General features: G+C 59.3%; 1 protein-coding gene across 1 annotated transcript in view; it reads right to left on the bottom strand.

The window, feature by feature from the left end:
• Positions 1-25,716, bottom strand: part of mea1 (male-enhanced antigen 1) — a 110,186-nt gene that overhangs the window by 31,774 nt on the left and 52,696 nt on the right. Inside the window, exon 2 of the mRNA XM_072500312.1 lies at positions 21,950-22,046. Within this exon, the coding sequence (XP_072356413.1) occupies positions 21,950-22,046 (97 nt within the window). The remainder of the gene's footprint in view (positions 1-21,949; positions 22,047-25,716) is intronic.

Genomic DNA, 25,716 nt, shown 5'->3' with positions numbered 1-25,716 from the left:
CACTCCCTCCCTCCCTCTCTCTCCGCGATTACCTGAGACCACTCCCTCCCTCTTCGGGATTACCTGGGACCACACCCTCTCAGCGATTACCTGGGACCACTCCCTCACTCCCTCTCAGGGATTACCTGGGACCACTCCCTCCCTCTCAGGGATTACCTGGGACCACTCCCACCCTCTCTCTGCGATTACCTGGGACCACTCCCTCCCTCTCAGCGATTACCTGGGGCCACTCCCTCCCTCAACGATTACCTGGGACCACTCCCTCTCAGCGATTACCTGGGACCATTCCCTCTCTCCGATTAACTGGGACCACTCCCTCCCACCCTCTCTGCGATTACCTGGGACCACTCCCTCCCACCCTCTCTGCAATTACCTGGGACCACTCCCTCACTCCCTCTCAGCGATTACCTGGGACCACTCCCTCTCTCCCTCTCAGCGATTACCTGGGACTACTCCCTCTCAGGGATTACCTGGGACCACTCCCTCTCTCTCAGCGATTACCTGGAACCACTCCCTCTCAGGAATTACCTGGGACCACTCCCACTCTGCGATTACCTGGGACCACTCCCTCCCTCCCTCTCACGGATTACCTGGGACCACTCCCTCCCTCTCAGGGATTACCTGGGACCACTCCCACTCAGCGATTACCTGGGACTACTTCCTCCCCATCTCTCTGCGATTACCTGGGACCACTCCCTCTCTCCCTATCAGCGATTACCTGGGACCACTCCCTCTCTCCGATTACCTGGGACCACTCCCTCCCTCTCAGGGATTACCTGGGAACACTCCCTCAGCGATTACCTGGTACCACTCCCTCCCTCTCTGCGATTACCTGGGACCACTCCCTCTCTCCCTATCAGCGATTACCTGGGACCACTCCCTCTCTCCGATTACCTGGGACCACTCCCTCCCTTTCTGCGATTATCTGGCACCACTCCCTCACAGCGATTACCTGGGACCACTCCCTCTCTCCCTCTCAGCGATTACCTGGGACTACTCCCTCTCAGGGATTACCTGGGACTACTCCCTCTCAGGGATTACCTGGGACCACTCCCTCTCAGGGATTACCTGGGACCACTCCCTCTCTCCCTCTCAGCGATTACCTGGGACTACTCCCTCTCAGGGATTACCTGGGACTACTCCCTCTCAGGGATTACCTGGGACCACTCCCTCCCTCTCAGCGATTACCTGGGACCACTCCCTCTCAGGAATTACCTGGGACCATTCCCTCTCTCCGATTACCTGGGACCACTCCCTCCCACCCTCTCTGCGATTACCTGGGACCACTCCCTCACTCCCTCTCAGCGATTACCTGGGACTACTCCCTCTCAGGGATTACCTGGGACCACTCCCTCCCTCTCAGCGATTACCTGGAACCACTCCCTCTCAGGAATTACCTGGGACCACTCCCACTCTGCGATTACCTGGGACCACTCCCTCCCTCTCACAGATTACCTGGGACCACTCCCTCCCTCTCAGGGATTACCTGGGACCACTCCCTCTCAGCGATTACCTGGGACTACTTCCTCCCCCTCTCTGCGATTACCTGGGACCACTCCCTCTCTCCCTATCAGCGATTACCTGGGACCACTCCCTGTCTCCGATTACTGGGACCACTCCCTCCCTCTCAGCGATTACCTGGGACCACTCCCTCTCAGCGATTACCTGGGACCACCCCCTCTCTCAGATTACGTGGACCACTCCCTCTCTCCGATTACCTGGGACCACTCCCTCCCTCCCTCTCAGCGATTATCTGGGACTACTCCCTCCCTCAGCGATGAGCTGGGACCACTCCCTCTCAGCTATACCTGGGACCACTCCCTCTCTCTCTCTCAGCGATTACATGGGACCACTCCCTCCTTCTCAGTGATTACCTGGGACCACTCCCTCCCTCCCTCTCTCTCCGCGATTACCTGAGACCACTCCCTCCCTCTTCGGGATTACCTGGGACCACACCCTCTCAGCGATTACCTGGGACCACTCCCTCACTCCCTCTCAGGGATTACCTGGGACCACTCCCTCCCACTCAGGGATTACCTGGGACCACTCCCACCCTCTCTCTGCGATTACCTGGGACCACTCCCTCCCTCCCTCTCAGCGATTACCTGGGACCACTCCCTCCCTCTCTCCGATTACCTGGAACCACTCCCTCCCTCCCTCCCTCTCAGCGATTACCTGGGACCACTCCCTCCCTCCCTCTCTCCGATTACCTGGGACCACTCCCTCCCTCTCTCTCAGCGATTACCTGAGACCACTCCCTCCCTCCCTCCCTCTCAGCGATTACCTGGGACCACACCCTCTCTCTCCGCGATTCCCTGGGACCACTCCCTCCCTCCCTCTCTGCGATTACCTGGGACCACTCCCTCACTCCCTCTCAGCGATTACCTGTGACCACTCCCTCTCTCCCTCTCAGCGATTACCTGGGACTACTCCCTCTCAGGGATTACCTGGGACCACTCCCTCCCTCTCAGCGATTACCTGGGACCACTCCCTCTCAGGAATTACCTGGGACCACTCCCTCTCAGGAATTACCTGGGACCACTCCCTCTCAGGAATTACCTGGGACCACTCCCTCTCAGGAATTACCTGGGACCACTCCCTCTCAGGAATTACCTGGGACCACTCCCTCCCTCTCTCTCTGCGATTACCTGGGACCACTCCCTCTCTACCTCTCAGGGATTACCTGGGACCACTCCCTCCCTCTCAGCGACTACCTGGGACCACTCCCTCCCTCTCTCTCTGCAATTACCTGGGACCACTCCCTCTCAGCGATTACCTGGGACCACTCCCTCTCTCCGATTACCTGGACCACTCCCTCTCAGGGATGACCTGGGACCACTCCCTCCCTCTCAGCGATTACCTGGGACCGCTCCCTCTCTCCCTCAGGGATTACCTGGGACCACTCCCTCTCAGGGATTACCTGGGACCACTCCCTCTCAGGGATTACCTGGGACCACTCCCTCCTTCTCAGTGATTACCTGGGACCACTCCCTCCCTCTCTCTCTCTGCGATTACCTGGGACCAGTCCCTCCCTCTCTCTCTGCGATTACCTGGGACCACTCCCTCTCAGCGATACCTGGGACCACTCCCTCCCTCCCTCTCAGGGATTACCTGGGACCACTCCCTCCCTCTCAGCGATTACCTGGGACAACTCCCTCTCTCCCTCTCAGCGATTACCTGGGACCACTCCCTCTCTCCCTCTCAGGGATTACCTGGGACCACTCCCTCCCTCTCAGGGATTACCTGGGAACACTCCCTCTCAGCGATTACCTGGGACCACTCCCTTCATCTCTGCGATTACCTGGGACCACTCCCACTCTCCCTATCAGCGATTACCTGGGACCAATCCCTCTCTCCGATTACCTGGGACCACTCCCTCCCTCCCTCTCTGCGATTACCTGGGACCACTCCCTCACTCCCTCTCACGGATTACCTGGGACCACTCCCTCACTCCCTCTCACGGATTACCTGGGACCACTCCCTCCCTCTCACGGATTACCTGGGACCACTCCCTCCCTCTCAGGGATTACCTGGGACCACTCCCTCCCTCTCAGGGATTACCTGGGACCACTCCCTCCCTCTCTGCGATTACCTGGGACCACTCCCTCTCTCCCTATCAGCGATTACCTGGGACCACTCCCTCTCTCCGATTACCTGGGACCACTCCCTCCCTCCCTGCGATTACCTGGGACCACTCCCTCTCAGCGATTACCTGGGACCACTCCCTCTCTCCGATTACCTGGACCACTCCCTCCCTCCCTCTCAGCGATTACCTGGGACCACTCCCTCGCTCCCTCTCAGCGATTACCTGGGACCACTCCCTCCCTCTCTCTCTGCGATTACCTGGGACCACTCCCTCTCTCCCTCTCAGGGATGACCTGGGACCACTCCCTCCCTCTCAGCGATTACCTGGGGCCACTCCCTCCCTCCCTCTCAGCGATTACCTGGGGCCACTCCGTCCGTCCCTCTCTGCGATTACCTAGGACCACTCCCTCCCTCAGCGATTACCTGGGACCACTCCCTCTCAGCGATACCTGGGACCACTCCCTCTCAGCGATTACCTGGGACCACTCCCTCTCTCCCTCTCAGGGATTACTGGGACCACTCCCTCCTTCTCAGTGATTACCTGGGACCACTCCCTCCCTCCCTCTCTCTCCGCGATTACCTGGGACCACTCCCTCCCTCTCAGGGATTACCTGGGACCACACCCTCTCAGCAATTACCTGGGACCACTCCCTCTCTCCCTCTCAGGGATTACCTGGGACCACTCACTCCCTCTCAGGGATTACCTGGGACCACTCCCTCTCAGCGATTACCTGGGACCACTCCCTCCCTCTCTCTCTGCGATTACCTGGGACCACTCCCTCTCTCCCTATCAGCGATTACCTGGGACCACTCCCTCTCTCCGATTACCTGGGACCACTCCCTCCCTCTCAGCGATTACCTGAGACCACTCCCTCCCTCCCTCTCAGCGATAACCTGGGACCACTCCCTCCCTTCCTCTCAGCGATTACCTGGGACCACTCCCTCTCTCCCTCTCAGGGATTACCTGGGACCACTCCCTCCCTCTCTGCGATTACCTGGGACCACTCCCTCTCTCCCTCTCAGGGATTACCTGGGACCACTCCCTCTCTCCCTCTCAGGGATTACCTGGGACCACTCCCTCCCTCTCTCTCTGCAATTACCTGGGACCACTCCCTCTCAGCGATTACCTGGGACCACTCCCTCTCTCCGATTACCTGGACCACTCCCTCTCTCCGATTACCTGGGACCACTCCCACACAGCGATTACCTGGGACCACTCCCTCTCTGGGATGACCTGGGACCACTCCCTCCCTCTCAGCGATTACCTGGGACCACTCCCTCTCTCCCTCTCAGCGATTACCTGGGACCACTCCCTCTCTCTCTGCGATTACCTGGGACCACTCCCTCCCTCCCTCTCTGCGATTACCTGGGACCACTCCCTCTCTCCCTCTCAGGGATTACCTGGGACCACTCCCTCCCTCTCAGCGATTACCTGGGACCACTCCCCCTCAGGAATTACCTGGGACCACTCCCTCTCTCCCTCTCAGGGATTACCTGGGACCACTCCCTCCCTCCCTCTCTCTCTGCGATTACCTGGGACCACTCCCTCTCTCCCTCTCAGGGATTACCTGGGACAACTCCCTCCCTCTCAACGATTACCTGGGACCACTCCCTCCCTCTCTCTCTGCAATTACCTGGGACCACTCCCTCTCTGCGATTACCTGGGATACTCCCTCTCTCCCTCTCAGGGATGACCTGGGACCACTCCCTCCCTCAGCGATTACTTGGGACCACTCCCTCCCTCAGCGATTACTTGGGACCGCTCCCTCTAAGCGATTACCTGGGACCAGTCCCTCCCTCTCTCTCTGCGATTACCTGGGACCACTCCCTCTCTGCGATTACCTGGGACCACTCCCTCTCTCCGATTACCTGGGACCACTCCCTCACAGCGATTACCTGGGACCACTCCCTCACAGCGATTACCTGGGACCACTCACTCTCTCCCTCTCAGGGATGACCTGGGACCACTCCATCTCAGCGATGACCTGGGGCCACTCCATCTCAGCGATTACCTGGGACCACTCCCTCTCTCCCTCTCTGCGATTACCTGGGACCACTCACTCCCTCCCTCTCAGCGATTCCCTGGGACCACTCCCTCTCTCTCTGCGATTACCTGGGACCACTCCCTCTGTCCCTCTCTGTGATTACCTGGGACCGCTCCCTCTCTCCCTCAGGGATTACCTGCGACCACTCCCTCCCTCTCAGCGATTACCTGGGACCACTCCCTCTCAGGGATTACCTGGGTCCACTCCCTCCCTCAGCGATTACCTGGGACCGCTCCCTCTAAGCGATTACCTGGGACCATTCCCTCACTCTCTCTCTGCGATTACCTGGGACCACTCCCTCTCTGCGATTACCTGGGACCACTCCCTCTCTCCGATTACCTGGGACCACTCCCTCACAGCGATTACCTGGGACCACTCACTCTCTCCCTCTCAGGGATGACCTGGGACCACTCCATCTCAGCGATGACCTGGGGCCACTCCCTCTCCCTCTCAGCGATTACCTGGGACCACTCCCTCTCTCCCGATCAGCGATTACCTGGGACCACTCCCTCTCTGCGATTACCTGGGACCACTCCCTCCCTCCCTCTCAGCGATTACCTGCGACCACTCCCTCTGTCCCTCTCTGTGATTACCTGGGACCGCTCCCTCTCTCCCTCAGGGATTACCTGGGACCACTCCCTCCCTCTCAGCGATTACCTGGGACCACCCCCTCTCTCCGATTACGTGGACCACTCCCTCTCTCCGATTACCTGGGACCACTCCCTCCCTCCCTCTCAGCGATTATCTGGGACTACTCCCTCCCTCAGCGATGAGCTGGGACCACTCCCTCTCAGCTATACCTGGGACCACTCCCTCTCTCTCTCTCAGCGATTACATGGGATCACTCCCTCCTTCTCAGTGATTACCTGGGACCACTCCCTCCCTCCCTCTCCGCGATTACCTGAGACCACTCCCTCACTCCCTCTCAGGGATTACCTGGGACAACTCCCTCCCACTCAGGGATTACCTGGGACCACTCCCACCCTCTCTCTGCGATTACCTGGGACCACTCCCTCCCTCCCTCTCAGCGATTACCTGGGACCACTCCCTCCCTCCCTCCCTCTCTCCGATTACCTAGGACCACTCCCTCCCTCCCTCCCTCTCAGCGATTACCTGGGACCACTCCCTCCCTCCCTCTCTCCGATTACCTGGGACCACTCCCTCCCTCTCTCTCAGCGATTACCTGAGACCACTCCCTCCCTCCCTCCCTCTCAGCGATTACCTGGGACCACTCCCTCTCTCTCCGCGATTCCCTGGGACCACTCCCTCCCTCCCTCTCTGCGATTACCTGGGACCACTCCCTCACTCCCTCTCAGCGATTACCTGTGACCACTCCCTCTCTCCCTCTCAGCGATTACCTGGGACTACTCCCTCTCAGGGATTACCTGGGACCACTCCCTCCCTCTCAGCGATTACCTGGGACCACTCCCTCTCAGGAATTACCTGGGACCACTCCCTCTCAGGAATTACCTGGGACCACTCCCTCTCAGGAATTACCTGGGACCACTCCCTCTCAGGAATTACCTGGGACCACTCCCTCTCAGGAATTACCTGGGACCACTCCCTCCCTCTCTCTCTGCGATTACCTGGGACCACTCCCTCTCTACCTCTCAGGGATTACCTGGGACCACTCCCTCCCTCTCAGCGATTACCTGGGACCACTCCCTCCCTCTCTCTCTGCAATTACCTGGGACCACTCCCTCTCAGCGATTACCTGGGACCACTCCCTCTCTCCGATTACCTGGACCACTCCCTCTCTCCGATTACCTGGGACCACTCCCTCACTCCCTCTCAGGGATGACCTGGGACCACTCCCTCCCTCTCAGCGATTACCTGGGACCGCTCCCTCTCTCCCTCAGGGATTACCTGGGACCACTCCCTCCCTCTCAGTGATTACCTAGGACCACTCCCTCTCTCCCTCTCAGCGATTACCTGGGACCACTCCCTCCTTCTCAGTGATTACCTGGGACCACTCCCTCCCTCTCTCTCTCTGCGATTACCTGGGACCAGTCCCTCCCTCTCTCTCTGCGATTACCTGGGACCACTCCCTCTCAGCGATACCTGGGACCACTCCCTCCCTCCATCTCAGGGATTACCTGGGACCACTCCCTCCCTCTCAGCGATTACCTGGGACAACTCCCTCTCTCCCTCTCAGCGATTACCTGGGACCACTCCCTCTCTCCCTCTCAGGGATTACCTGGGACCACTCCCTCCCTCTCAGGGATTACCTGGGAACACTCCCTCTCAGCGATTACCTGGGACCACTCCCTCCCTCTCAGCGATTACCTGGGACCACTCCCTCTCTCCCTCTCAGGGATTACCTGGGACCACTCCCTCCCTCTCAGCGATTACCTGGGACCACTCCCACTCTCCCTATCAGCGATTACCTGGGACCACTCCCTCTCTCCGATTACCTGGGACCACTCCCTCCCTCCCTCTCTGCGATTACCTGGGACCACTCCCTCACTCCCTCTCACGGATTACCTGGGACCACTCCCTCACTCCCTCTCACGGATTACCTGGGACCACTCCCTCCCTCTCAGGGATTACCTGGGACCACTCCCTCTCAGCGATTACCTGGGACCACTCCCTCCCTCTCTGCGATTACCTGGGACCACTCCCTCTCTCCCTATCAGCGATTACCTGGGACCACTCCCTCTCTCCGATTACCTGGGACCACTCCCTCCCTCCCTGCGATTACCTGGGACCACTCCCTCTCAGCGATTACCTGGGACCACTCCCTCTCTCCGATTACCTGGACCACTCCCTCCCTCCCTCTCAGCGATTACCTGGGACCACTCCCTCGCTCCCTCTCAGCGATTACCTGGGACCACTCCCTCCCTCTCTCTCTGCGATTACCTGGGACCACTCCCTCTCTCCCTCTCAGGGATGACCTGGGACCACTCCCTCCCTCTCAGCGATTACCTGCGGCCACTCCCTCCCTCCCTCTCAGCGATTACCTGGGGCCACTCCCTCCGTCCCTCTCTGCGATTACCTAGGACCACTCCCTCCCTCAGCGATTACCTGGGACCACTCCCTCTCAGCGATACCTGGGACCACTCCCTCTCAGCGATTACCTGGGACCACTCCCTCTCTCCCTCTCAGGGATTACCTGGGACCACTCCCTCCTTCTCAGTGATTACCTGGGACCACTCCCTCCCTCCCTCTCTCTCCGCGATTACCTGGGACCACTCCCTCCCTCTCAGGGATTACCTGGGACCACACCCTCTCAGCAATTACCTGGGACCACTCCCTCTCTGGGATTACCTGGGACCACTCACTCCCTCTCAGGGATTACCTGGGACCACTCCCTCTCAGCGATTACCTGGGACCACTCCCTCCCTCTCTCTCTGCGATTACCTGGGACCACTCCCTCTCTCCCTATCAGCGATTACCTGGGACCACTCCCTCTCTCCCTATCAGCGATTACCTGGGACCACTCCCTCTCTCAGATTACCTGGGACCACTCCCTCCCTCTCAGCGATTACCTGAGACCACTCCCTCCCTCCCTCTCAGCGATAACCTGGGACCACTCCCTCCCTTCCTCTCAGCGATTACCTGGGACCACTCCCTCTCTCCCTCTCAGGGATTACCTGGGACCACTCCCTCTCTCTCTGCGATTACCTGGGACCACTCCCTCTCAGGAATTACCTGGGACCACTCCCTCTCTCCCTCTCAGGGATTACCTGGGACCACTCCCTCCATCTCTCTCTGCAATTACCTGGGACCACTCCCTCTCAGCGATTACCTGGGACCACTCCCTCTCTCCGATTACCTGGACCACTCCCTCTCTCCGATTACCTGGGACCACTCCCTCACAGCGATTACCTGGGACCACTCCCTCTCTGGGATGACCTGGGACCACTCCCTCCCTCTCAGCGATTACCTGGGACCACTCCCTCTCTCCCTCTCAGCGATTACCTGGGACCACTCCCTCTCTCTCTGCGATTACCTGGGACCACTCCCTCCCTCCCTCTCTGCGATTACCTGGGACCACTCCCTCTCTCCCTCTCAGGGATTACCTGGGACCACTCCCTCCCTCCCTCTCTCTCTGCGATTACCTGGGACCACTCCCTCTCTCCCTCTCAGGGATTACCTGGGACCACTCCCTCCCTCTCAACGATTACCTGGGACCACTCCCTCCCTCTCTCTCTGCAATTACCTGGGACCACTCCCTCTCTGCGATTACCTGGGACCACTCCCTCTCTCCCTCTCAGGGATTACCTGGGACCACTCCCTCCCTCAGCGATTACTTGGGACCGCTCCCTCTAAGCGATTACCTGGGACCAGTCCCTCCCTCTCTCTCTGCGATTACCTGGGACCACACCCACTCTCCGATTACCTGGGACCACTCCCTCACAGCGATTACCTGGGACCACTCCCTCACAGCGATTACCTGGGTCCACTCCCTCACAGCGATTACCTGGGACCACTCACTCTCTCCCTCTCAGGGATGACCTGGGACCACTCCATCTCAGCGATGACCTGGGGCCACTCCATCTCAGCGATTACCTGGGACCACTCCCTCTCTCCCTCTCTGCGATTACCTGGGACCACTCCCTCCCTCCCTCTCAGCGATTCCCTGGGACCACTCCCTCTCTCTCTGCGATTACCTGGGACCACTCCCTCTGTCCCTCTCTGTGATTACCTGGGACCGCTCCCTCTCTCCCTCAGGGATTACCTGCGACCACTCCCTCCCTCTCAGCGATTGCCTGGGACCACTCCCTCTCTCCCTCTCAGGGATTACCTGGCTCCACTCCCTCCCTCAGCGATTACCTGGGACCGCTCCCTCTAAGCGATTACCTGGGACCAGTCCCTCCCTCTCTCTCTGCGATTACCTGGGACCACTCCCTCTCTGCGATTACCTGGGACCACTCCCTCGCTCCGATTACCTGGGACCACTCCCTCACAGCGATTACCTGGGACCACTCACTCTCTCCCTCTCAGGGATGACCTGGGACCACTCCATCTCAGCGATGACCTGGGGCCACTCCCTCCCTGCGATTACCTGGGACCACTCCCTCTCTCCCGATCAGCGATTGCCTGGGACCACTCCCTCTCTGCGATTACCTGGGACCACTCCCTCGCTCCCTCTCAGCGATTACCTGAGACCACTCCCTCCCTCCCTCTCAGCGATTACCAGGGACCACTCCCTCTATCCCTCTCAGGAATTACCTGGGACCACTCCCTCTCTCTCTGCGATTAGCTGGGACCACTCCCTCCCTCTCTGCGATTACCTGGGACCAGTCCCTCACTCCCTCTCAGCGATTACCTGGGACCACTCCCTCTCTCCCTCTCAGGGATTACCTGGGACTACTCCCTCTCAGGGGATTACCTGGGACCACTCCCTCCCTCTCAGCGATTACCTGGGACCACTCCCTCTCAGGAAGTACCTGGGACCACTCCCTCCCTCCCTCTCTGCGATTACCTGTGACCACTCCCTCACAGCGATTACCTGGGGCTACTCCCTCCCTCCCTCTCTGCGATTACCTGGGGCCACTCCCTCCCTCCTCTCTGCGATTACCTGGGACCACTCCCTCCCTCCCTCTCAGCGATGACCTGGGACCACTCCCTCCTTCAGCGATTACCTGGGACCACTCCCTCCCTCCCGCTCAGGGATTACCTGGGACCACTCCCTCCCTCTCAGCGATTACCTGGGACCACTCCCTCTCTCCCTCTCAGGGATTACCTGGGACCACTCCCTCCCTCTCAGGGATTAGCTCGGGAACACTCCCTCTCTCTCTGCGATTACCTGGGACCACTCCCTCTCTCCCTATCAGCGTTTACCTGGGACCACTCCCTCTCTGCGATTACGTGGGACCACTCCCTCCCTCCCTCTCAGCGATGACCTGGGACCACTCCCTCTCAGGAATTACCTGGGACCACACCCTCTCAGGAATTACCTGGGACCACTCCCTCCCTCCCTCTCAGGGATTACCTGGGACCACTCCCTCCCTCCCTCTCTCTCTGCGATTACCTGGGACCACTCCCTCCCTCTCAGCGATTACCTGGGACCACTCCCTCCCTCTCTCTCTGCAATTACCTGGGACCACTCCCTCTCAGCGATTACCTGGGACCACTCCCTCTCTCCGATTACCTGGGACCACTCCCTCACTCCCTCTCAGCGATTACCTGGGACCATTCACTCTCTCCCTCTCAGGGATGACCTGGGACCACTCCATCTCAGCGATGACCTGGGACCACTCCCTCTCTGCGATTACCTGGGACCACTCCCTCTCTGCGATTACCTGGGACCACTCCCTCCCTCTCAGCGATTACCTGGGACCGCTCCCTCTCTCCCTCAGGGATTACCTGGGACCACTCCCTCCCTCTCAGCGATTACCTAGGACAACTCCCTCTCTCCCTCTCAGCGATTACCTGGGACCACTCCCTCTCAGGGATTACCTGGGACCACTCCCTCCTTCTCAGTGATTACCTGGGACCACTCCCTCCCTCCCTCTCTCTCTCTGCGATTACCTGGGACCACTCCCTCTCTCCCTCTCAGGGATTACCTGGGACCAGTCCATCCCTCAGCGATTACCTGGGACCGCTCCCTCGAAGCGATTACCTGGGACCAGTCCCTCCCTCTCTCTCTGCGATTACCTGGGACCACTCCCTCTCAGGGATTACCTGGGACCACTGCCTCTCAGCGATACCTGGGACAACTCCCTCTCAGCGATTACCTGAGACCACTCCCTCTCTCCCTCTCAGGGATGACCTGGGACCACTCGCTCCCTCTCAGGGATTACCTGGGAACACTCCCTCTCAGCGATTACCTGGGACCACTCCCTCCCTCTCTGCGATTACCTGGGACCACTCCCTCTCTCCCTATCAGCGATTACCTGGGACCACTCCCTCTCTCCGATTACCTGGGACCACTCCCTCCCTCCCTCTCTGCAATTACCTGGGACCACTCCCTCACTCCCTCTCACGGATTACCTGGTACCACTCCCTCCCTCTCAGGGATTACCTGGGACCACTCCCTCTCAGCGATTACCTGGGATCACTCCCTCCCTCTCTCTCTGCGATTACCTGGGACCACTCCCTCTCAGCGATACCTGGGACCACTCCCTCTCTCCCTCTCAGCGATTACCTGGGACCACTCCCTCCTTCTCAGTGATTACCTGGGACCACACCCTCTCAGCGATTACCTGGGACCACTCCCTCTCAGGAATTACCTGGGACCACTCCCTCCCTCTCAGGGATTACCTGGGACCACTCCCTCTCAGCGATTACCTGGGATCACTCCCTCCCTCTCTCTCTGCGATTACCTGGGACCACTCCCTCTCTCCCGATCAGCGATTACCTGGGACCACTCCCTCTCTCCGATTACCTGGACCACTCCCTCCCTCCCTCTCAGCGATTACCTGGGACCACTCCCTCCCTCTCTCTCTGCGATTACCTGGGACCACTCCCTCTCTCCCTCTCAGGGATGACCTGGGACCACTCCCTCCCTCTCAGCGATTACCTGGGGCCACTCCCTCCCTCCCTCTCAGCGATTACCTGGGGCCACTCCCTCCCTCCCTCTCTGCGATTACCTGGGACCATTCCCTCCCTCCCTCTCAGCGATAACCTGGGACCACTCCCTCCCTCAGCGATTACCTGGGACCACTCCCTCTCTCCCTCTCAGGGATTACCTGGGACCACTCCCTCCCTCCCTCTCCGCGATTACCTGGGACCACTCCCTCCCTCTCAGGGATTACCTGGGACCACTCCCTCTCAGCAATTACCTGGGACCACTCCCTCTCCCTCTCATGGATTACCTGGGACCACTCACTCCCTCTCAGGGATTACCTGGGACCACTCCCTCTCAGCGATTACCTGGGACCACTCCCTCCCTCTCTCTCTGCGATTACCTGGGACCACTCCCTCTCTCCCTATCAGCGATTACCTGGGACCACTCCCTCTCTCCCTATCAGCGATTACCTGGGACCACTCCCTCTCTCCGATTACCTGGGACCACTCCCACCCTGTCAGCGATTACCTGTGACCACTCCCCCCCTCCCTCTCAGCGATTACCTGGGACCACTCCCTCGCTTCCTCTCAGCGATTACCTGGGACCACTCCCTCTCTCCCTCTCAGGGATTACCTGGGACGACTCCCTCTCTCTCTGCGATTACCTGGGACCACTCCCTCTCAGGAATTACCTGGGACCACTCCCTCTCTCCCTCTCAGGGATTACCTGGGACCACTCCCTCCCTCCCTCTCTCTCTGCGATTACCTGGGACCACTCCCTCTCTCCCTCTCAGGGATTACCTGGGACCACTCCCTCTCTTCCTCTCAGGGATTACCTGGGACGACTCCCTCCCTCTCTCTCTGCAATTACCTGGGACCACTCCCTCTCTCCGATTACCTGGACCACTCCCTCTCTCCGATTACCTGGGACCACTCCCTCACAGCGATTACCTGGGACCACTCCCTCTCTCCCTCTCAGGGATGACCTGGGACCACTCCCTCCATCTCAGCGATTACCTGGGACCACTCCCTCTCTCCCTCTCAGCGATTACCTGGGACCACTCACTCTCTCTCTGCGATTACCTGGGACCACTCCCTCCCTCCCTCTCTGCGATTACCTGGGACCACTCCCTCACTCCCTCTCAGCGATTACCTGGGACTACTCCCTCTCAGGGATTACCTGGGACCACACCCTCCCTCTCAGCGATTACCTGGGACCACTCCCCCTCAGGAATTACCTGGGACCACTCCCTCTCTCCCTCTCAGGGATTACCTGGGACCACTCCCTCCCTCCCTCTCTCTCTGCGATTACCTGGGACCACTCCTTCTCTCCCTCTCAGGGATTACCTGGGACCACTCCCTCTCTGCGATTACCTGGGACCACTCCCTCTCTGCGATTACCTGGGACCACTCCCTCTCTCCCTCTCAGGGATTACCTGGGACCACTCCCTCCCTCAGCGATTACCTGGGACCGCTCCCTCTAAGTGATTACCTGGGACCAGTCCCTCCCTCTCTCTCTGCGATTCCCTGGGACCACTCCCTCTCTGCGATTACCTGGGACTACTCCTCTCTCCGATTACCTGGGACCACTCCCTCACAGCGATTACCTGGGACCACTCACTCTCTCCCTCTCAGGGATGACCTGGAACCACTCCATCTCAGCGATGACCTGGGGCCACTCCCTCCCTGCGATTACCTGGGACCACTCCCTCTCTCTCTCTCAGGGATGACCTGGGACCACTCCCTCCCTCTCAGCGATTACCTGGGACCACTCCCTCTCTCTCTGCGATTACCTGGGACCACTCCCTCCCTCCCTCTCAGCGATTACCTGGGACAACTCCCTCTGTCCCTCTCTGTGATTACCTGGGACCGCTCCCTCTCTCCCTCAGGGATTACCTGGGACCACTTCCTCCCTCTCAGCGATTACCTGGGACCACTCCCTCCCTCTCTCTCTGCGATTACCTGGGACCACTCCCTCTCTCCCTCTCAGGGATTACCTGGGACCACTCCCTCCCTCAGCGATTACCTGGGACCGCTCCCTCTAAGTGATTACCTGGGACCAGTCCCTCCCTCTCTCTCTGCGATTCCCTGGGACCACTCCCTCTCTGCGATTACCTGGGACTACTCCCTCTCTCCGATTACCTGGGACCACTCCCTCACAGCGATTACCTGGGACCACTCACTCTCTCCCTCTCAGGGATGACCTGGAACCACTCCATCTCAGCGATGACCTGGGGCCACTCCCTCCCTGCGATTACCTGGGACCACTCCCTCTCTCTCTCTCAGGGATGACCTGGGACCACTCCCTCCCTCTCAGCGATTACCTGGGACCACTCCCTCTCTCTCTGCGATTACCTGGGACCACTCCCTCCCTCCCTCTCAGCGATTACCTGGGACAACTCCCTCTGTCCCTCTCTGTGATTACCTGGGACCGCTCCCTCTCTCCCTCAGGGATTACCTGGGACCACTTCCTCCCTCTCAGCGATTACCTGGGACCACTCCCTCCCTCTCTCTCTGCGATTACCTGGGACCACTCCCTCTCTCCCTCTCAGGGATTACCTGGGACCACTCCCTCCCTCAGTGATTACCTGGGACCGCTCCCTCCCTCAGTGATTACCTGGGACCAGTCCCTCCCTCTCTCTCTGCGATTACCTGGGACCACTCCCTCTCAGCGATTACCTGGGACAACTCCCTCTCTCCAATTACCTGGGACCACTCCCTCCCTCCCTCTCAGCGATTACCTGGGACCACTCCCTCCCTCTCAGCGATTACCTGGGACCATTCCCTCCCTCTCAGCGATTACCTGGGACCATTCCCTCCCTCTCAGCGATTACCTGGGACCACTCCCTCCCTCCCTCCCTGCTATTACCTGGGACCACTCCCTCCCTCTCAGGGATTACCTGGGTCCACTCCCTCTCTCTCTGCAATTACCTGGGACCACTCCCTCCCTCTCCGCAATTACCTGGGACCACTCCCTCCCTCCCTCTCTCTCTGCGATTACCTGGGATCACTCCCTCTCTCCCTCTCAGGGATTACCTGGGACCACTCCCTCCCTCTCAGCGATTACCTGGGACCACTCCCTCTCAGCGATTGCCTGGGACCACTCCCTCTCTCCGATTACCTGGGACCACTCCCTCCCTCCCTCTCAGCGATTACCTGGGACCACTCCCTCCCTCCCTCTCAGCGATTACCTGGGACCATTCCCTCCCTCTCAGCTATTACCTGGGACCACTCCCTCCCTCCCTCTCTGCGATTACCTGGGACCACTCCCTCCCTCTCAGGGATTACCTGGGTCCACTCCCTCTCTCTCTGCGATTACCTGGGACCACACCCTCCCTCCCTCTCAGCGATTACCTGGGACAACTCCCTCCCTCCCTCTCAGCGATTACCTGGGACCACACCCTCTCTCCCTCTCAGCAATTACCTGGGACCACTCCCTCCCTCCCTCTCAGCGATTACCTGGGACCACTCCCTCCCAGGGATTACCTGGGACCACTCCCTCTCAGGGATTACCTGGGACCACTCCCTCCCTCTCTCTCTGCGATTACCTGGGACCATCCCCTCCCTCTCAGCGATTACCTGGGACCACTTCCTCCCTCCCTCTCTGCGATTACCTGGGACCATTCCCTCCCTCTCAGGGATTACCTGGGTCCACTCCCTCTCTCTCTACGATTACCTGGGACCACTCCCTCCCTCCCTCTCAGCGATTACCTGGGACCACTCCCTCTCAGCGATTACCTGGGACCACTCCCTCCCTCTCTGCGATTACCTGGGACCACTCCCTCCCTCTCAGCGATTACCTGGGACCACTCCCTCCCTCCCTCTCAGGGGATTACCTGGGACCACTCCCTCCTTCTCAGTGATTACCTGGGATCACTCCCTCTCTCCCCCTCAGGGATTACCTGGGACCACTCCCTCTCTGCGATTACCTGGGACCACTCCCTCCCTCTCTCTCTGCGATTACCTGGGACACTCCCTCTCAGTGATTACCTGGGACCACTCCCTCTCTCAGATTACCTGGGACCACTCCCTCTCTCAGATTACCTGGGACCACTCCCTCCCTCCCTCTCAGCGATTACCTGGGACCATTCCCTCCCTCTCAGCGATTACCTGGGACCACTCCCTCCCTCTCAGGGATTACCTGGGTCCACTCCCTCCCTCTCAGGGATTACCTGGGTCCACTCCCTCCCTCAGCGATTACCTGGGACCACTCCCTCTCTCCCTCTCAGGGATTACCTGGGACCACTCCCTCCCTCTCTGCAATTACCTGGGACCACTCCCTCCCTCCCTCTCAGCGATTACCTGGGACCACTCCCTCTCAGGGATTACCTGGGACCACTCCCTCTCAGGGATTACCTGGGACCACTCCCTCCCTCTCAGCGATTACCTGGGACCACTCCCTCTCAGCGATTACCTGGGACGACTCCCTCCCTCTCTCTCTGCGATTACCTGGGACCACTCCCTCTCAGCGATTACCTGGGACCACTCCCTCTCTCCGATTACCTGGGACCACTACCTCCCTCCCTCTCAGCGATTACCTGGGACCACTCCCTCCCTCTCAGCGATTACCTGGGACCACTCCCACGCTCCCTCTCAGCGATTACCTGGGACCACTCCCTCTCTCTGCCAGTTCCTGGGACCACTCCCTCTCTGCCAGTTCCTGGGGCCACGCCCTCTCTCTGCCAGTTCCTGGGGCCACGCCCTCTCTCGGAGAGTTCCTGGGACCACTCCCTCTCTCTGAGAGTTCCTGGGACCACTCCCTCTCTCTGAGAGTTCCTGGGACCACTCCCTCTCTCTGAGAGTTCCTGGGACCACTCCCTCTCTCGGAGAGTTCCTGGGACCAGTCCCTCTCTCTGAGAGTTCCTGGGACCACTCCCTCTCTCGGAGAGTTCCTGGGACCACTCCCTCTCTCGGAGAGTTCCTGGGACCACTCCCTCTCTCGGAGAGTTCCTGGGACCACTCCCTCTCTCGGAGAGTTCCTGGGACCACTCCCTCTCTCGGAGAGTTCCTGGGACCACTCCCTCTCTGAGAGTTCCTGGGACCACTCCCTCTCTCTGAGAGTTTCTGGAACCACTCCCTCTCTCGGAGAGTTCCTGGGACCAGTCCCTCTCTCGGAGAGTTCCTGGGACCAGTCCCTCTCTCGGAGAGTTCCTGGGACCAGTCCCTCTCTCGGAGAGTTCCTGGGATCACTCCCTCTCTCGGAGAGTTCCTGGGGCCACTCCCTCTCTCGGAGAGTTCCTGGGGCCACTCCCTCTCTCGGAGAGTTCCTGGGGCCACTCCCTCTCTCGGAGAGTTCCTGGGGCCACTCCCTCTCTCGGAGAGTTCCTGGGGCCACTCCCTCTCTCGGAGAGTTCCTGGGGCCACTCCCTCTCTCGGAGAGTTCCTGGGGCCACTCCCTCTCTCGGAGAGTTCCTGGGGCCACTCCCTCTCTCGGAGAGTTCCTGGGGCCACTCCCTCTCTCGGAGAGTTCCTGGGGCCACTCCCTCTCTCGGAGAGTTCCTGGGGCCACTCCCTCTCTCGGAGAGTTCCTGGGGCCACTCCCTCTCTCGGAGAGTTCCTGGGGCCACTCCCTCTCTCGGAGAGTTCCTGGGGCCACTCCCTCTCTCGGAGAGTTCCTGGGGCCACTCCCTCTCTCCGAGAGTTCCTGGGGCCACTCCCTCTCTCCGAGAGTTCCTGGGGCCACTCCCTCTCTCCGAGAGTTCCTGGGGCCACTCCCTCTCTCCGAGAGTTCCTGGGGCCACTCCCTCTCTCCGAGAGTTCCTGGGGCCACTCCCTCTCTCCGAGAGTTCCTGGGGCCACTCCCTCTCTCGGAGAGTTCCTGGGGCCACTCCCTCTCTCGGAGAGTTCCTGGGGCCACTCCCTCTCTCGGAGAGTTCCTGGGGCCACTCCCTCTCTCGGAGAGTTCCTGGGGCCACTCCCTCTCTCGGAGAGTTCCTGGGGCCACTCCCTCTCTCGGAGAGTTCCTGGGGCCACTCCCTCTCTCGGAGAGTTCCTGGGGCCACTCCCTCTCTCGGAGAGTTCCTGGGGCCACTCCCTCTCTCGGAGAGTTCCTGGGGGCACTCCCTCTCTCGGAGAGTTCCTGGGGCCACTCCCTCTCTCGGAGAGTTCCTGGGGCCACTCCCTCTCTCGGAGAGTTCCTGGGGCCACTCCCTCTCTCGGAGAGTTCCTGGGGCCACTCCCTCTCTCGGAGAGTTCCTGGGGCCACTCCCTCTCTCGGAGTGTTCCTGGGGCCACTCCCTCTCTCGGAGAGTTCCTGGGGCCACTCCCTCTCTCGGAGAGTTCCTGGGGCCACTCCCTCTCTCGGAGAGTTCCTGGGGCCACTCCCTCTCTCTGAGAGTTCCTGGGACCAGTCCCTCTCTCTGAGAGTTCCTGGGACCAGTCCCTCTCTCTGCCAGTTCCTGGGACCAGTCCCTCTCTCTGCCAGTTCCTGGGACCAGTCCCTCTCTCTGAGAGTTCCTGGGACCACTCCCTCTCTCGGAGAGTTCCTGGGACGACACCCTCTCTCTGAGAGTTCCTGGGACCACTCCCTCTCTCTGAGAGTTCCTAGGACCACTCCCTCTCTCTGAGAGTTCCTGGGACCACTCCCTCTCTCTGCCAGTTCCTGGGACCAGTCCCTCTTGCAGAGAGTTCCTGGGACCACTCCCTCTCTCGGAGAGTTCCTGGGACCACTCCCTCTCTCGGAGAGTTCCTGGGACCACTCCCTCTCTCGGAGAGTTCCTGGGACCACTCCCTCTCTCGGAGAGTTACTGGGACCACTCCCTCTCTCGGAGAGTTACTGGGACCACTCCCTCTCTCGGAGAGTTCCTGGGACCACTCCCTCTCTCGGAGAGTTCCTGGGACCAGTCCCTCTCTCTGCCAGTTCCTGGGACCAGTCCCTCTGTCGGAGAGTTCCTGGGACGACTACCTCTCTCGGAGAGTTACTGGGACCACTCCCTCTCTCGGAGAGTTCCTGGGACCACTCCCTCTCTCTGAGAGTTCCTGGGACCAGTCCCTCTCTCGGCCAGTTCCTGGGGCCACTCCCTCTCTCTGAGAGTTCCTGGGACCAGTCCCTCTCTCTGAGAGTTCCTGGGACCAGTCCCTCTCTCTGATAGTTCCTGGGACCACTCCCTCTCTCGGAGAGTTCCTGGGACCACTCCCTCTCTCGGAGAGTTCCTGGGACGACTCCCTCTCTCTGCCAGTTCCTGGGACCAGTCCCTCTCTCTGAGAGTTCCTGGGACCAGTCCCTCTCTCTGAGAGTTCCTGGGAGCACTACCTCTCTCTGAGAGTTCCTGGGACCAGTCCCCCTCTCTGCCAGTTCCTGGGACCACTCCCTCTCTCTGCCAGTTCCTGGGACGACTCCCTCTCTCTGCCAGTTCCTGGGACCAGTCCCTCTCTCTGAGAGTTCCTGGGACCAGTCCCTCTCTCTGAGAGTTCCTGGGACCAGTCCCTCTCTCTGAGAGTTCCTGGGACCACTCCCTCTCTCTGAGAGTTCCTGGGACCACTCCCTCTCTCTGCCAGTTCCTGGGGCCTCTGCCTCTCCCTGCCAGTTCCTGGAGCCACGCCCTCTCTCTGCCAGTTCCTGGGGCCACGCCCTCTCGGAGAGTTCCTGGGACCACTCCCTCGCTCTGAGAGTTCCTGGGGCCACGCCCTCTCTCGGAGAGTTGCTGGGACCACGCCCTCTCTCGGAGAGTTCCTGGGACCACTCCCTCTCTCTGCCAGTTCCTGGGCCCACGCCCTCTCTCGGAGAGTTCCTGGGACCACTCCCTCTCTCTGCCAGTTCCTGGGACCACTCCCTCTCTCTGCCAGTTCCTGGGACCACTCCCTCTCTCTGAGAGTTCCTGGGACCACTCCCTCTCTCTGCCAGTTCCTGGGACCACTCCCTCTCTCTGCCAGTTCCTGGGACCACTCCCTCTCTCTGCCAGTTCCTGGGACCATTCCCTCTCTCTGCCAGTTCCTGGGACCACTCCCTCTCTCTGCCAGTTCCTCCGACCACGCCCTCTCTGCCAGTTCCTGGGGCCACGCCCTCTCTCGGAGAGTTCCTGGGGCCACGCCCCCTCTCGGAGAGTTCCTGGGACCACGCCCTCTCTCTGCCAGTTCCTGGGGCCACGCCCTCTCTCTGCCAGTTCCTGGGGCCACGCCCTCTCTGCCAGTTCCTGGGGCCACGCCCTCTCTCTGCCAGTTCCTGGGGCCATGCCCTCTCTCTGCCAGTTCCTGGGGCCACGCCCTCTCTGAGAGTTCCTGGGACCAGTCCCCCTCTGAGCTCCTGGGACCAGTCCCCCTCTCTGCCAGTTCCTGGGTCCACTCCCTCTCTCTGCCAGTTCCTGGGACCAGTCCCTCTCTCGCAGAGTTCCTGGGACCAGTCCCTCTCTCGGAGTTCCTGGGACCACTCCCTCTCTCGGAGAGTTCTTGGGACCACTCCCTCTCTCGGAGAATTCCTGGGACCACTCCCTCTCTCGGAGAGTTCCTGGGACCAGTCCCTCTCTCGGAGTTCCTGGGACCACTCCCTCTCTCGGAGAGTTCCTGGGACCACTCCCTCTCTCGGAGAATTCCTGGGACCACTCCCTCTCTCGGAGAGTTCCTGGGACCACTCCCTCTCTCGGAGAGTTCCTGGGACCACTCCCTCTCTCGCAGAGTTCCTGGGACCAGTCCCTCTCTCGGAGTTCCTGGGACCACTCCCTCTCTCGGAGAGTTCCTGGGACCACTCCCTCTCTCGGAGAATTCCTGGGACCACTCCCTCTCTCGGAGAGTTCCTGGGACCACTCCCTCTCTCGGAGAGTTCCTGGGACCACTCCCTCTCTCTGCCAGTTCCTGGGACCAGTCCCCCTCTCACTGGATCATTACCTGACTCCATTGCCCTTGCATTGCCATTTGCTCTCAATCTCTACCTGGGTCCATGGGTATAGACTGTCGATTGTCTCGTGCTGCATCCTCCTCCTCATCATCACTCTCTGCTGGGGCCTCAGGCAGGTAAAGGCGTAATTCCTGCAAAGACCATGTACAATGTCAGGAGCTCATCCCAGCTGCATCAAGGCATCATTAACAAAGAAGCTTTGATGAACAAACTATTTGGCTCTCTCACGGTGATGTGGAAAATGACCAAGTACAGAAAGAAGTATACTGGGGGTGAAATGGTTCAAGGTGTGGGCCAGCTTCTGTTTGTTACCAGGTGGAAAGAATTCCTTAAAGATCCAATTGAAGGAAGTTCAAACTTGTTTATATTCAAAGTTTTGATCACGTAACATTTTTAGCAAACAGCATTGCAAAGTAAAAACTGCCCGCTTGACCCCACTTTACCCCATCCCCGTAACCTTTACCAAACACCCCACTTTACCCCCATCCCCGTAACCTCAACCAAACTCCCCACTTTACCCCCCCAATAACCTCTACCAAACACCCCACTTTGCCCCCATAACCTCAACCACACACCCCACTTTACCCCCCCCATAACCTCAACCAAACACCCCACTTTACCCCCACATCGTAACCTCAACCAAACACCCCACTTTACCCCCTCAGTAACCTCAACCAAACACCCCACTTTACCCCCTCACCCGTAACATCAACCAAACTCCCCACTTTACCCCCATCCCCGTAATCTCAACCAAACTCCCCACTTTACCCCCCCCCCATAACCTCAACCAAACACCCTACTTTACCCCCATCCCCGTAACATCAACCAAACACCCCTCTTTACCCCCTCAGTAACCTCAACGAAACACCCCACTTTACCCCCATCCCCGTAACCTCAACCAAACACCCCACTTTACCCCCACCCCGTAACCTCAACCAAACACCCCACTTTACCCCCACCCCGTAACCTCAACCAAACACCCCACTTTACCCCCATCCCCGTAACCTCAACGAAACACCCCACTTTACCCCCATCCCCGAAACCTCAACCAAACACCCCACTTTACCCCCATCCCCGTAACCCCAACCAAACACCCCACTTTACCCCCACCCCGTAACCTCAACCAAACTCCCCACTTTACCCCCATCCCCGTAACCCCAAACAAACACCCCACTTTACCCCATCCCCGTAACCTCAGCCAAACACCCCACTTTACCCCCTCAGTAACCTCAACCAAACACCCCACTTTACCCCCATCCCCGTAACCTCAACCAAACACCCCACTTTAGCCCCATCCCCGTAACCTCAACCAAACACCCCACTTTACCCCCCACCGCCGTAACCTCAACCAAACACCCCACTTTACTCCCTCAGTAACCTCAACCAAACACCCCACTTTACCCCCCGTAACCTCAACCAAACACCCCACTTTACCCCCATCTCCGTAACCTCAACCAAACACCCCACTTTACCCCCATCCCCGTAACCTCAACCAAACACCCCACTTTACCCCCCTCAGTAACCTCAACCAAACACCCCACTTTACCCCCATCCCCGTAACCTCAACCAAACACCCCACTTTACCCCCTCAGTAACTTCACCCAAACACCCCACTTTACCCCCACCCCGTAACCCCAACCAAACACCCCACTTTACCCCCTCAGTAACCTCACCCAAACACCCCACTTTACCCCATCCCCGTAACCTCAACCAAACACCCCACTTTACCCCCATCCCGGTAACCTCAACCAAACACCCCACTTTACCCCCTCATAACCTCAACCAAACACCCCACTTTACCCCCATCCCCGTAACCTCAACCACACACCCCACTTTACCCCCCCATAACCTCAAACAAACACCCCACTTTACCCCCTCAGTAACCTCAACCAAACACCCCACTCTACCCCCATCCCCGTAACCTCAGCCAAACACCCCACTCTACCCCATCCCCGTAACCTCAGCCAAACACCCCACTTTACCCCGTCCCCCGTAACCTCAACCAAACACCCCACTTTACCCCGTCCCCCGTAACCTCAACCAAACTCCCCACTTTACCCCCATCACCGTTACCCCATCCAAACACCCCACTTTACCCCCTCAGTAACCTCAACCAAACACCATACTTTACCCCCACCCCGTAACCTCAACCAAACACCCCACTTTACCCCCCCATAACCTCAACCAAACTCCCCACTTTACCCCCATCCCCGTAACCTCAACCAAACTCCCCACTTTACCCCCTCAGTAACCTCAACCAAACACCCCACTTTACCCTCATTCCCGTAACCTCAACCAAACACCCCACTTTACCCCCACCCCCGTAACCTCAACCAAACACCCCACTTTACCCCCATCCCCGTAACCTCAACCAAACTTCCCACTTTACCCCCGCCCCCTAACCTCAACCAAACACCCCACTTTACCCCGTAACCTCAACCAAACACCCCACTTTACCCCCGCCCCATAACCTCAACCAAACACCCCACTTTACCCCCGCCCCATAACCTCAACCAAACACCCCACTTTACCCCCTCAGTAACCTCAACCAAACACCCCACTTTACCCCCACCTCCGTAACCTCAACCAAACACCCCACTTTACCCCCATCCCCGTGACCTCAACCAAACACCCCACTTTACCCCCATCCCCGTAACCTCAACCAAACTCCCCACTTTCCCCCATCAGTAACCTCAACCAAACACCCCACTTTACCCCCCTCAGTAACCTCAACCAAACACCCCACTTTACCCCCATCCCCGTAACCTCAACCAAACTCCCCACTTTACCCCCATCCCCGTAACCTCAACCAAACTCCCCACTTTACCCCCATCCCCGTAACCTCAACCAAACACCCCACTTTACCCCCATCCCCGTAACCTCAACCAAACTCCCCACTTTACCCCCGCCCCATAACCTCAACCAAACACCCCACTTTACCCCCGTAACCTCAAACAAACACCCCACTTTACCCCCGCCCCATAACCTCAACCAAACACCCCACTTTACCCCCTCAGTAACCTCAACCAAACACCCCACTTTACCCCCACCTCCGTAACCTCAACCAAACACCCCACTTTACCCCCATCCCCGTGACCTTAACCAAACACCCCACTTTACCCCCATCCCCGTAACCTCAACCAAACTCCCCACTTTCCCCCATCAGTAACCTCAACCAAACACCCCACTTTACCCCCCTCAGTAACCTCAACCAAACACCCCACTTTACCCCCATCCCCGTAACCTCAACCAAACTCCCCACTTTACCCCCATCCCCGTAACCTCAACCAAACTCCCCACTTTACCCCCACCCCGTAACCTCAACCAAACACCCCACTTTACCCCCATCCCCGTGACCTCAACCAAACACCCCACTTTACCCCCTCAGTAACCTCAACCAAACACCCCACTTTACCCCCATCCCCGTAACCTCAACCAAACACCCCACTTTACCCCCATCCCCGTAACCTCAACCAAACTCCCCACTTTACCCCCTCAGTAACCTCAACCAAACTCCCCACTTTACCCCCATCCCCGTAACCTCAACCAAACTCCCCACTTTAGCCCAATCCCCATAACCTCAACCAAACACCCCACTTTACCCCCATCCCCGTAACCTCAACCAAACACCCCACTTTACCCCCCTCAGTAACCTCAACCAAACACCCCACTTTACCCCCATCCCCGTAACCTCAACCAAACTCCCCACTTTACCCCCACCCCGTAACCTCAACCAAACTCCCCACTTTACCCCCATCCCCGTAACCTCAACCAAACTGGCCACTTTACCCCCATCCCCGT

The sequence above is a fragment of the Scyliorhinus torazame genome, chromosome 4 (assembly GCF_047496885.1).
Source record: "Scyliorhinus torazame isolate Kashiwa2021f chromosome 4, sScyTor2.1, whole genome shotgun sequence".
NCBI lineage: Eukaryota > Metazoa > Chordata > Chondrichthyes > Carcharhiniformes > Scyliorhinidae > Scyliorhinus > Scyliorhinus torazame.
The sequence above is the reverse complement of the archived record's forward strand: the minus strand, read 5'-3'. Positions and strand labels throughout refer to the sequence as shown.